This window comes from Emys orbicularis, chromosome 1 (genome assembly GCF_028017835.1).
Source record: "Emys orbicularis isolate rEmyOrb1 chromosome 1, rEmyOrb1.hap1, whole genome shotgun sequence".
Taxonomy (NCBI): Eukaryota; Metazoa; Chordata; order Testudines; family Emydidae; genus Emys; species Emys orbicularis.
Window position 1 is genome coordinate 249857829 of NC_088683.1, and position 14862 is coordinate 249872690.

A 14862-nucleotide genomic window follows, 5' to 3' on the forward strand; every position below is an offset into this window, starting at 1 on the left:
AGTCTTTGAAGAAATACTGTATTGTTGTTAGTTTTGTGATGCAAGTTCTTTTGGGAGGAGCTGTGGCAAGGAGCAAACGCATTTGTTCTCTGCCTTAATCACTCTAACGAGAGAAATCTCTGGGACTCAGTTCCGAAAGAGGGTGTTCTCTGTGTGCTGTCTGTGACCTCCCTCCCCTCTGTTCAAAGACTGGTTGGAATAGTATAAAATTAAAAAGTTGCACTAAGAATATACCCAGACTTCATGTCACTGATTTCTGCTCCAACAGGAAGCTGGCCTGCAAGGCCCAGACATCTTCTACAGCTCCTCAGAGGGGTGACACAACTATTTAGCAACAAATATAATTTGTTCTGCCATATCTATTTTATTGAGCACAGTTCTAATTTCATATGCCAAATACAGACTCACAAACGTTGTTAGCAACACTTAAGGTGCTCTGGAGATTTGGCTGTGTCAACAAATGGATGTGGAATCAAAGTGGCAACTGGATAGTGTCTGATACTGGCAGCATCACAGCAGCTCCTAGATGTGACAACAGTCAGTGAGAAAGCCAAATCCTGTACAGAACAGAAGAGTTAGGTCTATTGCCAGTGAGTATGGGCATATGCTTCCCCCACAGTATAATTCCATGTATTCTGTAGATATCCAGTAAAACAGTTGTTCTTTTTCTCTTCATTAATAAAAAAGTATAAAATGGTAACAATTACTGCAGTACTCAGAATCAGAGTTTGTGTTCAAAACAGTGCAGAGGCCTAACCTAGTGATTTGAGCAAAGGCCTAGGGATTTAAGGCAAGGAACTTCTGGGTTCTAGTCCTTGGTTCTGTGACTGCTTCTGTGTTCTTGGACAAGTCATTTAACCACATTGCCTCAGTTCCTACCAATGGGCAAATAATTTTAAAAACTACTGAATTATTTGTTTGAAAATGTCACTCCGTTTGTAAAATATATTATTTGAGAATATATTTGTCAGTTCAGTTTATCAGTCTGACTCTGTGGCTCAGTGAATAATTTAAAAAAATATTTGTTGATTAATTTTAGAACGGTAATGAATGTTGTCAAATAAATTATTTGCTAAATAATATTCAGCTGGCTATATGAATTTCCCCATTATGAAATGTGGCTGATGATACTGACCTGCCTCCTGGGGGTGTTGTGAAGCCTGATTAGCTAAAGTATGAAAGCTTTATGAGCACTACTTACTATTATTTCTTTGTCTATATTCTGGATTACAGAACACAGCAATTCCAATTGAATTCCAATTCAATAAAATCCAACACGTGCCCTCTGTATTTCCTATTTATGATCCTCCACTACCCAATTAAAATCCCGTTAAGCTTCTCACCTATGGTGGCTTTATCCTCAGACCAATGAACAGCAGCTTTTAACCTCCTGCTGCATTTTTATTGTTACAAAAAATTAACAGGATAATTTGCATATATATCTCATATTTCTTAGCTAGCATGTGTCTCATGAGCTAATGGAGGATGACTATCTACTAGCTACTGACAAAATTATCCATAATTCTTCCCATTGATCAGTTTTCATTTTTGTTTTTAAACAAATATTCTTGAGACAATAAAATTCCTGAGCAAAATCATATGTTGAAATCATATTCGGCCTAAGTAATGCATATTCATTAACTTGGCCCTCCTTTTTTAACTTTTTATTGTATCCTGCTTCCTAAATTTTGTGGAATCATTTAATGGAAGGAATAGTGACATGGGATGCCAATTTTCAAATGACAGTGTAGGAAGTCTAAAGTTTGAAACGTTGTGCTGTTGATCCTGAAAATCCTTGCGTGGGGTGCAGCAGGTGCATAAGGGTTTTGTGCTCTGATACAAGTGGGAGTACATGCCTTGAATGGACACAGGTAATGATAAACGCGACGCTTTGGTCTCCTCACTGCTTGGTATTATGTCTCAAGCCTTCCTTCTTCAAAAGAGCGCTTGGCAAAAGAGGGGCAGGCAGTGGACAGAGAATGAATGTATCAGGCTATGTACACGTTACCACTTACATCGGTATAAGTTATGTCGCTTGGGGCATAGGCGCCGACTCCATGGATGCTCCAGGGCTGGAGCACCCAAGGGGAAAAATTGGTGGGTGCTCAGCACCCACCGGCAGCTCCTTGCCCCCCCGCCCAGCTCACCTCCGCCTCCACCCCTGAGTGCGCCGTGTGCCCACTTTTTCCCCCTAGCGCCCAGAGCTTGCACTGTGAAACAGCTGTTTCACGCGGCTGGGGGGGGGGGGGGGGGAGAAGGGGGAACGCGGCGCGTTCGGGGAAGAGGCGGGGCCGGGGCAGGGATTTGGGGAAGGAGTCCAATAGAGGCAGGGAGGGGGCGGGGTTGGGGCGGGGAAAGGGTGGAGTCTGGGCGGGGCCGGGGATAGGGGGTGCGAGCACCCACCGACGCCGGGGAAAGTTGGCGCGTATGGCTCAGGGGTGTGAATAAGCCACCCCCTGTGCAACGTAAGTTACACCGACCTAAGCGCTGATGTGGATAACACTATGTCGGTGGGAGAGTTTCTCCTGCCAACATAGCTACTTCCACCTGCGGGGGCTGGAGTAATTAAGTCAATTTAGAACGTCTGCACTAGCAGTGCTACAGCAGGGCAGCTGCATCGGTGCAGTTGCACCACTGTAAGCTCTGTAGTGTAGCCGTAGCTTGAGGAGACACAGCTTCATCCTCGGCTGTGCTGAGTTAACACGGCTTTTTACCTGTCTTGCCTACATGATTTACCTATTTTACCTACTCTTCTTATGAGCTATGGCTGGCCCTTGTCTGTATCTATTGCAGGCTCAAAATGGCTCATTCTTATAGAAGTAATGGACATACACCTTATGTCAGATCAAGAATTTAGTCAGTATCTGACCATTCTGTTCCAAAAAGGTTAATACTGACAGGTATGGTACATGTTCAGTTTTGCACAGGGATTGCATTTTTTCTGTGTGGCAAGTCAAGTTGGTCTAACATAGGATTGACAGCTGCACCGCTTAAAAACCTATTGAACTCTAAAAACTAAGCTCAAGTCAGATAGTGAGAAGGCAGTTCAGTCTCCAGGCCCATTCAACCCCTGACCTCTTGGCTGAGACTTCAACAAGGGTCTCAGATGTTGTTAGTTGCAAGGCTGGTTTTTGCAACGTGGAAACCTGTACTCTAGGAACCAGACTGTGTCAATAGGACTTAAGTACATTCTTCTGAGCTTTGTGGAATTGGGCCCCTAATGCATCCTCATATTACCTTTGACTTTGGGGTTCCTGCCGAGCTCTTATAGGAACTTTAAGCTTCCCCCAGCTGGAGGAACCACCCGAGAGGGCAGGAGTGGAAACAATACCTGCTTTTCCCCAGGGGTGAATCCTCTTTGGGACAGGGGGCCTTGAGTCTGCAGAGGGGTTCCATATTTACCTCCCTGCATCTAGCCCAATGGCTTTCAACCCGTGGTCCATGCTACCCCCTCCCTCCCCCGGGGGAGTCCACAGACTATGTCTAAGGGGTTCGTGAAAGGTTGTCGTTACCATAGAGCAGTGGTTTTCATCTGTGGTCCGCAGACCCCTGGAGCTCTGCAGACTATGTCTGAGATTTACAAAGGGATCCGCACCTCCATTTGAAATATTTTCGGGGTCTGCAAATGAAAAAAGGTTGTAAACCACTGATCTAGCCTAGTAACTTGGAGAAGGTATCCACAGTAGACAGATTAGACTGTAAACTTTTCAGAGGAGGGACTGCCTTTTTGGTATGTGTTTTTACTTTGCCTACCACAATGGGGCCTTAATCTCTGATTGGAGCCCTTGGATGCTATTGCAGTACAAATCATTAATAATGAATCATAACATCTACAATAGATGGTTCTTAAAATTAAGGACTGAGTTTAAAACCCTGCTGACACACTTATTTGGCTTGGGTACTGTCAGTCTGTTATTACAGTAAAGCAGAAGTGACTCTGAGATTAACCTGAAGGTAGAGCTAATGACATGACAACTTATAATAACTCTGCATTCTTTCAACAGAAAAAGCTATTTAGACAATCTCATGGATGAAAATGAGAAAGACAGGGCAAAGAGGTGAGCACTTTTTTTCTTTTATAACACTGTTCATTTTGTTGTGAACCTAAGATTTTATGTTGCTGCAAAAACTGTTTTTTCCATCCTAATTAATCAAAAGGGAGAGAAAAATAAAGCCAAATACAACTTGAAAAACTGATGAATCACAAAGCACTATTATCAGCCATCCTTTAAGAATAAAAGCATGTCAATAGTGCTTCCTCTGAAAAATATCAGCAAGGCAAATACAAGGGTTATTTTTTCACATTACTGCATAGGATCAACCGAGGAACCTACAGAATGCTATTTCTGCCACAATACAACTGTCTAGTCTACCATGTGTATAAAATATCCATGTTATCATATAATCTTTTATGGAAAACACTTTGTAAAAGAAACACCGATTGTTCATTGAAAATAATGAGGTTTTCTTATTATGTTACTCAGTTTATACATGGGTAATTATCTGATAATGATTTTGGGGAAAAATAAAACAAAAAATGACTAATACTCTCAAATCACCTTATCACCAAAAACCAATAACATTATAAACATTACTTCAGACCTAAACATAGTCTCCTTTCATATGTGCTTGTTATGGATTGGGTTAAACCCCATTGAAGCTAGGCTAAATGATGGCGCAGTTAAATGCCCCTTTGGTTAGTAATAGTCAAAACAATAGAAGCCACCACCAAACACACAGATCCACTTGGCAAGACTGAGTCAGAAGCTATGCCATGCAGGGTGAGGGGTTTACCGGGATTGATACAGCAAATGCAGGGGTTAAAGGATTGATTGATGGAGCTGTTGTGTGTGTCTGTGTTTTTGTGGAAAACCAGAGAAAACACTAGAAAGCAAGGGCAGAAAAACCAAGGGCACAATCAGAACAAGCACTGGGAATGTGGTCTTAAGAAAACATAAGCAAGAGTTTAGGGAAAGAAAAAAAAAAGCTAAGAGAGACAGCTTTTGAGCTGAGTGCTGATTGGAAAAGGTGCCTGCTACTGTGAGCAAAGACACTGTCTCTTGTTGTTTCATTCCTGCTGTGTTCAGGGGAAAAGGTCTTTGTACATTCTTTGTAAATAAGCAGTGTTGCTTCAAAGAAACATCTGGTTCCATTACCAATTACTGCTCCTAACTGGAACAACCCACAAGATGCTGAATTTTTGGCTAATTGATTGGGTCTAAAGCAGTAACGTGCTATTAACTACAGTGGTAAAGTCACAGTTAATACATACACAGGAAATTGCTACTAACACTTTGTAGGGGTTGCCTTTTCAGGTAGAAAATCATTTGTTGCAGTAAAACTCCATAATAATTGGCTGGCACCAGGAGTGTCACAGAATCTGTTTGCTAGCAGTTTTTTTGGAAGTGTGATCAGTACTGCAACCAGCAGTTTAACTGGTGTAGAAGGAGCCTTAGGTTGCATGTATTTTTTTCCTTTGTTCTTTCTAATGAAAGTATTTCCAGTCCAGGCACAACTAGTTGGTCCAGGCTCGTCTCTTTTGATTCTTTTCCTGCTTCTTCCCTCCTGCAGCCTTTTTTCACTAATATAGGTCAGAACGCTCTGCAGCCCCGCTCAACTGTTCTCCTTTGCTTCTTTTCTAATTCATGCATGCTCGAGATACAGAAGCCCACTGTTTGATACCAGGAGCAATGTGCTGACCTAACTGCTGCAACCACTTAGGACTGCAAGGAATGTCTTCTGAGGCAAAGGGCCTATCAAAGTTTTCCCAAAGCCACTGTGCCAACAACACGCTTCACAAGGGACTTAATGCATGAGAGTTGCTAAACATAGTATTATTAATGCACACTACAAAGAAGCACAATGTAAGGATGCGCCTAACCATCTGTAAATAATGTAGACATCTGTGAATGGAGGAGGAGGATGAAGGGAATGGATGCCTCATGCCACATTACATCATGAAAAAGATGTCTTTGGAAATGGTATATCGCAGCTGAAAGTTTCATACAAAGTGTCAAGAATTATAACATTGCTGGAATGCGGGGTTGTTTTGCAGGGAGTGGGGAATGAAGCAAAGGGGAGAATAGAGGGAGGAATTCCAGATTTAACTGTCACTACCAGTTCACACACTTAGGTTCAAATTACTTTTATGATGCATGCAAGGCAACCATTCAAAAAGGGGGTTAGCGAGCAACATACACACAGAACGGACATAGGAAAACACATATCTTAAATAGTGGTAGTTATTACCATCTGCTGACATTTTAATGCCTCTTTTTTTTTTTGTAAGGAGCATTTTTGGTGATATATAGGGTCAAGCCTTTGTTAATATTTACTCAGAATCAAAATTCCATTCAGACAGTGTATCTTTTTCCCATCAGCATATGCCATATTGCTTTGAAGATAACCAGGAGGTACATAACCTGGACTAATGGTATGAATTGTGCAATCAGAATATGCTTCCTTTAATAGTTTGATATAGTTTGTGTCGATGCCCTGCTCTGCAAGAGCTTTCAACGCTGCATTGATCTCTGTGCAGATATGACCTTGTTTGATACTCTCGTTCGCATCCCAGTTAAGAAAGATGTGAAACAAGGAGACACGGTTTCACCAAAACTCTTCACAGCCTGCCTCAAAATGGTAATGAGGCGAATGAATTGGAAGGGTGGAATCAACATCAACGGAGAACAGTGAAACCATCTCAGATTTGCGGACGATATTGGGTTGATCACAGAAAATTATATCAAACTACAGAAAATGCTGCGAGAACTCAACACAAAAAGCAGCCAAGTCGGACTGAAAATTAACCGCTCCAAAACAAAATGTCTGCGGTCTGATACCTGGCCAAAAGTCCAAATAACAATCAAGGGAGAACAAATAGAAGAAGTTGAGCAATATGTCTATTTGGGCCAAGAAATTAACATGTGCCACGATCAGGAAGGTGAACTCTCGCAAAGAAAGAAAGGTGGTTGGTGCGCATTCAGTTCTATCAAGGATGTCCTCCAAGGAAAAATCAACAAGGCAACATGCGGCAGCCTCTTCAACTCAACAGTACTGCCAGCAATGTTGTATGGCAGCGAAACATGGGCACTGATGAAGACAGAGGAGCAGCCACTGTCTGTCACAGAGAGGGCTATGGAAAGAAGAATTCTGGGAATTTAAATGCGAGACTGAGTCCCCAGTGAAGTGATCAGACAGCAGAGTGGAGTGCAGGATGTCGTTGTTGAGAGCAGGCATAGTAAAATGTGATGGGCCAGGCATATAACGAGGCTCACTGACAATCGATGGACTACAGCTGTCGCTGAGTGGTACCCACAGGAACTGAAACGACCACTTGGCCAACCTCCAAAGAGAAGGGAAGATTTTATCGTGAAAAGACATGGCTGCACATGGAGAAGGAAGGCCAGGATACGAGACGAATGGAAGACGTGTTGTGATTGGCACAATCTGTATGAGGGCTGAAGGACTGATCCATCAAGGTGATCAAGGTGAATGGTATGAAATTAAGATAAAGACAACTTCAGCAGAGTATCAGGGATAGTGCCCTAATAGTGAGATTTACTAGACTATGGAATACGTTTCCAAGGGAAGTGATGGAACCTGCATTGTTCAAGACATTTAAAACTGGACTGAACAAAGCACTAGCAAATATAGAATCCTGCATAGGCAAAGGGATAGATTAGATGACGTAATCAGGTTTTCTGTTTTCTTCCTTTAAGGATTCTACTCTGTTCATTGATTTGGCTCTTGGTAGAGTTATTTCCACTACAGAAGTTTTCAGATTTCCTTTGTGAATAAAATGTCAAGTGTTAAAAATAGGTACTTTCTGGTTTCTGTCAAAACATCTTTTACTTTCTGGGCAAGCAACACATACTCTATATATGGTTGGGGAGTTTCAGTTTTTGAAGGAATGGGAGCCTTCAAGCTAACCCGGGCTGAGGATTGAATTACATGAAAATAAAATGTTGGTTTTCTTTAAATCTACTTGAATTGTTCGGAAATACGATGAAGATGGATTCAAATCTTGTCCCAACAGTCTTCTGCACGTGTAACAGGAGTAGGCTTAAATCCATTAGACAGCATCCACCTAACCTTTTGTGTTCAAAGCTGTAAAATAACCAAAGATTGGCTTCTTTCCAGTGCATCTCAAAAAGTATTCAGGCCAGAGAGCAAGACAAACAAAAATTACACACACACACACCCCCGTCACTGGTAACGTATGGAAGCCTCCATTGTGATATCTCTGCTGAAAATATTTATTGCCATATTGGTCCTTAGAGGAATGTCAAAGTTGTATGCCCAGGTTTCTTCATTAACTGCAGTGGTATTACTGGATTGACGCTGGTGTTACTTTTAGAAGAAGTTGGCCTGTTAATTATTAAATCCTGTCTATTTCTAACCACATTTTTAGCTCGTTATACATTTAAGCCAAATAAATATTAGCCTATGACGTTCTTGTTTGCCTGGAACCTTTCAATGGAGTAAGCAGAAGTTCTGGCATATTTTACAGTTCATTTTCTGCCTGGTCATATAAGCCTAGGAGATACCCTCCTAGAAAACTGTCCATTAACATACATAAAAAAATGTTCATACTGGGAGACCAAGGGTGCACTGAAGAGTACAATTCTTAGTTTATAGATTAGTGTACAATAAATAAAAATTAAAATACAGCTACTGAGCAGATTGTTAGAAACAGTAATAGTAGCATTATGGTAGTGTCTAAAAGCCCCAGATGAAATTGGGGCCCCATTGTTCTACTGTACAAACACATAAAAAGAGACAGTCCCTGCCCCAGAGATGCTGGAATTAGGAGTTTGGAGGGTGCTGCCGCAACCCTTGGCTTGAAGTGGTTTCCACTGTACGGAGTTTACAGTTTGGTTCAATGGCTCTCAGCTCCCTCACTATAAAAATTGTTCCAGCAACCCTGCCCTGCCCTGAAGAAATTTACAATTTAAATAGACAAGACGCATAAAGGGAGTCGTATTATCCCCATTTTACAGATAGAGAATTGAGGCACAGTGAAATTAAGTGACTTACCCAATGGCACATATAGAGTCTGTGACAAAACTGGGACTTGAACCTAGAATCACAGTCCAGTGACTAAACCACAAGACCAACTTTCCTTTCTACAATTAAACTTGTGCAGGATGCTTATAAACTGCCATAGTTTTTTTACTTTTTTATCTGACCAAGAAATAATTTAGGATACCTAAGTGTTTTGATCAGCCCAAAAGTTTGAGCATTATAAATTGTTTTCTGGGCCAACAAAATGTGTTGCCATATTATTTACCTTGTCTACTTACAATCTTCCTTTACGGAAAGTACCTCAGCATAGAATGCATGAATTTTGAGTACACACACACATATGAAAACCAGTGCTCACAAGACAAGCTTTATGATTTGTCAGAAAACAAGGACATGAAATTCCTCCACATCTTGTCCTGCTGCTGGAGTGATAGGGGGAGGACAGAAGAGCCAACATGTGCTCACTGAGTGAGCACAGGAATAAGATAATAAAGTCACAGAGCAGAGATGGGAATAAAATCCAGCTCTGTTGTTTCCCAGCCTAGCACTCTATCCATTGGACCATGCTGCTTTTCAAGATGTCCCAGCAAAGAGGTCACAAAGATGACAGTGAGAAAGGCCAGTTCTTGGTTGCTTATTTAGCTTTGCCTGGTGCCAGCCATCAGTGTTCACACACTGATGCATAGAGAGTTCATTTTCTAAATAATATGTCGCAAGAAGAATATGTAATGATTACTCGTTCTAGGTCCATTCATAATTTTTTTTTCATACTTATAGGGCTTCCCGTAACAAGTCTGAAAAGAAGAGACGTGACCAATTCAATGTTCTCATCAAAGAGCTCAGCTCCATGCTTCCAGGCAACACCCGTAAAATGGACAAAACTACAGTGCTTGAAAAAGTCATTGGCTTTCTGCAGAAACACAATGGTAAAAATTGCTAAACCTATCCATGCACCGTCAAACTGTACCAAATCCTTGTTACTCCAGTGATGGTCAGAGTGGCTCAAGTGGTTAAAAATTTCATAGTAAGATTTTTTCCAAGTCATAGTTTATGCCGAGAAAACTTAAGGGTACCATGCAACTCAAATCAGTCTCCTCAGCTGCTCCTTGGTACAGGGTAGTACTTATCCTACTTGCTCTGTAGTATAATGCCTGTTCGGACCTGATGGGCTTGCTCAAGACTGCCTTTCTTGATCACAATATTCCTTTTGATTGTTGGGCTCAAGTGAATGAAGCCGGTCAGTCCTTTGATGTTCTAAGGCACAGGATGTGTGCCTCCCTAGCTGACTGAATATCAGGCAGCCAGGGAAGAAATGCAAAGGGCACAGAGCTCTGAAGTGGACCTGTGAGCTAAGCAGGGGAGGGACTTGTGCTCTGAACAAAAAAGTGATCAGGAGGGAAAGAGGAAGCTCCCTTCGCCTGACACCAACAGACTTCTGACTGGAGGGGGGAAATATTTTTCTTAGCTTCTCTAAAAGTAGATGTAGGGAGCCAGTCTATTCCCTCCTGGGGTATTGTGAAAGGGGGCTGTGACTCCTGCACACTGTGGGCCCTGAGTATGAAAAAGAATCAGCTTCTGAGGATAGGGGATAGGGGAGTTATCATATGAGAAGCTTGCCTGTGTGCCTCTGTACATTCCTGGTGGGTATGGAGTGGGGTTGTTTTCCCTGGATAAGCCAACCTGCTACTAAGCCAGCATCCATAGTCTTGTCTCTCCTAGGTCTCAGTTTCTACTTCATCATGCCCACTACACCTTTTAACAGATGAAAATCCATCAAGCATTCTTTTTAAAAAAAAAAAATTGGAGAAAGTGAAGGCTCAAGGTTGCAAATTTAAATAATTTTCTATACAGAAAATATCTTAAAGAAAGATGACATGTCATTCTTTCTGGCTGTAAAATATTGATCATTTTTTCTCTGGCACTTGGATCCATGTGCCATCACACCAAGCAGGCTGAAGGGTGAAGAAAGGAGGGGAGCGCAGAACTAATGTGTGTATAGTGTAGTACAATGGGAAATTCTGACATTAAGGGCCTAATTTTTAAAATTGGTTTAATAAATTGTATTCACAGATATTTGCTTGCATAAATTTGGGGGACTTCTACCCAATGTGCACAAGCAAATACCAGTTTTTCATTTGCATAACATGTAGGTGCAAATTTTGTTTGATTTTGAGGCCATTTGCAAATTTGGCATAGAAGAGTACAATAAAGACAGCTGCTGAATAGTGATGACGGCCAGACATTTATTTTAAAATATATCTGAAGGGTGAATTTTTATTCTCATAAAAACGTGCCAGCTCTACCATTATATCTCAGTACTGATCTCTAACCCTTGCTGTTCCCTTGGGGGCCACTGAACAAAAACTATAAATGTGCTGAATTGTACCACTCATCTGTGATGTGAGCAAAGTTTAGAGACAGATCACCTCTTGCTGAAGGAATCCTGAGGCTAGGGTGGAATACTGCAAATTTTGCCTTGCAGAGGCTGATGGTTCTACCAAAGATGTGGGGTTGCCCCTGCCTCATACCCCATGAAATGGGCAGATCATAGAATCATAGAATCATAGAATATCAGGGTTGGAAGGGACCTCAGGAGGTCATCTAGTCCAACCCCCTGCTCAAAGCAGGACCAATTCCCAACTAAATCATCCTAGCCAGGGCTTTGTCAAGCCGGGCCTTAAAAACCTCCAAGGAAGGAGATTCCACCACCTCCCTAGGTAAAGCATTCCAGTGCTTCACCACCCTCCTAGTGAAATAGTGTTTCCTAATATCCAACCTAGACCTCCCCCACTGCAACTTGAGACCATTGCTCCTTGTTCTGTCAACTGCCACCACTGAGAACAGCCGAGCTCCATCCTCTTTGGAACCCCCCTTCAGGTAGTTGAAAGCAGCTATCAAATCCCCCCTCATTCTTCTCTTCTGGAGACTAAACAATCCCAGTTCCCTCAGCCTCTCCTCATAAGTCATGTGCTCCAGACCCCTAATCATTTTTGTTGCCCTCCGCTGGACTCTTTCCAATATTTCCACATCCTTCTTGTAGTGTGGGGCCCAAAACTGGACACAGTACTCCAGATGAGGCCTCACCAATGTCGCATAAAGGGGAACGATCACGTCCCTCGATCTGCTGGCAATGCCCCTACTTATACAGCCCAAAATGCCATTAGCCTTCTTGGCAACAAGAGCACACTGTTGACTCATATCCAGCTTCTCGTCCACTGTGACCCCTAGGTCCTTTTCTGCAGAACTGCTACCTAGCCATTCGGTCCCTAGTCTGTAGCAGTGCATAGGATTCTTCCGTCCTAAGTGCAGGACTTTGCACTTGTCCTTGTTGAACCTCATCAGGTTTCTTTTGGCCCAATCCTCCAATTTGTCTAGGTCCCTCTGTATCTGATCCCTACCCTCCAGCGTATCTACCATGCCTCCCAGTTTAGTGTCATCTGCAAACTTGCTGAGAGTGCAGTCCACACCATCCTCCAGATCATTAATAAAGATATTAAACAAAACCGGCTCCAGGACCGACCCTTGGGGCACTCCGCTTGAAACCGGCTGCCAACTAGACATGGAGCCATTGATCACTACCCGTTGAGCCCGACGATCTAGCCAGCTTTCTATCCACCTTACAGTCCATTCATCCAGCCCATACTTCTTTAACTTGGCGGCAAGAATACTGTGGGAGACCGTATCAAAAGCTTTGCTAAAGTCAAGGAATAACACATCCACTGCTTTCCCCTCATCCACAGAGCCAGTTATCTCCTCATAGAAGGCAATTAGGTTAGTCAGGCACGACTTCCCCTTGGTGAATCCATGCTGACTGTTCCTGATCACTTTCCTCTCCTCTAAGTGTTTCATAATTGATTCCTTGAGGACCTGCTCCATGATTTTTCCAGATGCTTCAGCCCCCACAAATCATAGAGCCCTTGAGATCTTGGGAAATGATCTGGAAGTCTTGACCATTCACTTGAAGGCTTTGTGCAGGCTCCAAGTTCCTTGCAGGATGGCAGTGGCTCTCAACCTTTCCAAACAACTACACCCCTTTCAGGAGTTTGATTTGTCTTGCGTATCCCAAGTTACACCTCCCTTAAAAACTACTTGTTTACAAAATCAGACATAGAAATACAAAAGTGTCACAGCCACACTATTACTGAAAAAATTGATTACTTTCTCATTTTTACCATATAATTATAAAATAAATCAATTGGAATATAAATACTGTAATTACATTTCAGTGTATAGTATATAAAGCAATATAAGCAAGTCATTGTCTGTATGAAATTTTAGTTTGTACTGACTTTGCTAGTGCTTTTTATGTAGCCTGTTGTAAAACTTGGCAAATATCTAGATGAGTTGATGTACCCCCTGGAAAATCTCTGCGTATCCCCAGGGGTACATGTACCTCTGGTTTAGAACCACTGCAATGGGGGAGATCTGCACACGGAGGGTTCCCTTATGCATGCACATCAGCCTCAAATCAGGAACAAGACTAAGAGCACCAGAATACCGTATCACTTGTAATCTAAGCCAACTTTGACAGTAGGGCACAGTTACCAACTTTCATGCGGTAAATAAGCTCCCTGACTTTCACAATAAGCCAAAAATCAAGCTAATCCCATTTCAAAACAAGGCCAAAACAAGCCAATTCCTAAGAACCCCAACACTCTATGGGACTAGATCCCCCTGGCGTGCAGTCGGGGACTGTGGTGGGCCCGCTGTGCACCCTGACTCTCTCCCTCCCTTGCCCCTGCTTGCCCCCTCTTGCCCCAGCTTGCTGGGAGCCGATCAAAAAAAAGAAGCAACAAGCTACAACGAGCAAGAAGCTACAAGCCAAACAAGCAACAAGCTACAAGCCAAAAACTAGCCAACAAGCAACTCAAAACAAGCCCAATTTCTGCGTTTTTTTCGCGGGTTTGGCATGTCTGCAGTAGGGACTGATTCTAATTTGATAAGGCCTCTTTACACTGCTCAGGTAGTGTATACACAGTTCTGGAACAGTGTAAATGGGCCACATCTCCAGATGTGACAGTCCTTAAGCCCATTTGGAATCCCAGTGACTTCACTAGAACTCCATATGGGTGAAGGGGTCCAACCTCACAGAGCAGCTTGCAGGACTGGGGCCTAGTGAATTAGTCTATGCCACTTTGCTCTCTTTTATTCCTTGGACAATCTTTCCACCTTCTCAGAGTTGAGACGTATGGGTGTAATGAAGAAGCAGATAAAACTCTTACATCATGACACCAACATAATTAAGTCACAAATGTCAAAATAATTGAGGAAAGAATGATAGTTAATCTGTTATTGCAGTGATGGTTTTCTTTTAATGAAATATTGCCATAGACAAGATGATTTCATGCAAGAGGGCATGATTGAGACATCTGAAAGTTTCATTATATCTGTTATTCTTTTACAGCTTCTTTGGTGACCGTAATGATATATCTTTCTTTTTAGCTGCCCAAGGCAGAGTAAAGGAAGATGTTAATATGCACACTTTAAAAAATCAACTAAAGAACAACCACATAGGAACTGAATAAGTGTAAATGAAGCAGCAGATAGCGCCAATAATTTACTCAAAAAAGGCATTTTACTTTCTTTTACCCGATTGTTCTCTGTTTAGTAAACAGCCTATGATTGTATATAGAGGTTGGACTGAATTGCTACTGGTTTTGTACTCTTTAAAAAAAAAGAAAGAAAGAAAAATACTTTTCAGACAAAAATCTATTATTTAAAAGTTTAAATCAATAGTAGATATGCAACATACTACAAAACAAACAATACAGTTTAAAAACATTGCTTTATCCACACTGCATATGATAGTTTTATTTGTTGTATTCAATACTATTTTCT

At 42.0% G+C, this 14862-nt stretch overlaps 1 protein-coding gene across 1 annotated transcript in view; it reads left to right on the forward strand.

The window, feature by feature from the left end:
- The first annotated feature begins 4005 nt into the window (after nucleotides 1-4005).
- Nucleotides 4006-14862, forward strand: part of NPAS2 (neuronal PAS domain protein 2) — a 92050-nt gene continuing 81193 nt past the window's right edge. Inside the window, exons 1-2 of the mRNA XM_065408342.1 lie at nucleotides 4006-4058; nucleotides 9802-9950. Of these exons, the coding sequence (XP_065264414.1) occupies nucleotides 4027-4058; nucleotides 9802-9950 (181 nt within the window). The 5' untranslated portion in view covers nucleotides 4006-4026. The remainder of the gene's footprint in view (nucleotides 4059-9801; nucleotides 9951-14862) is intronic.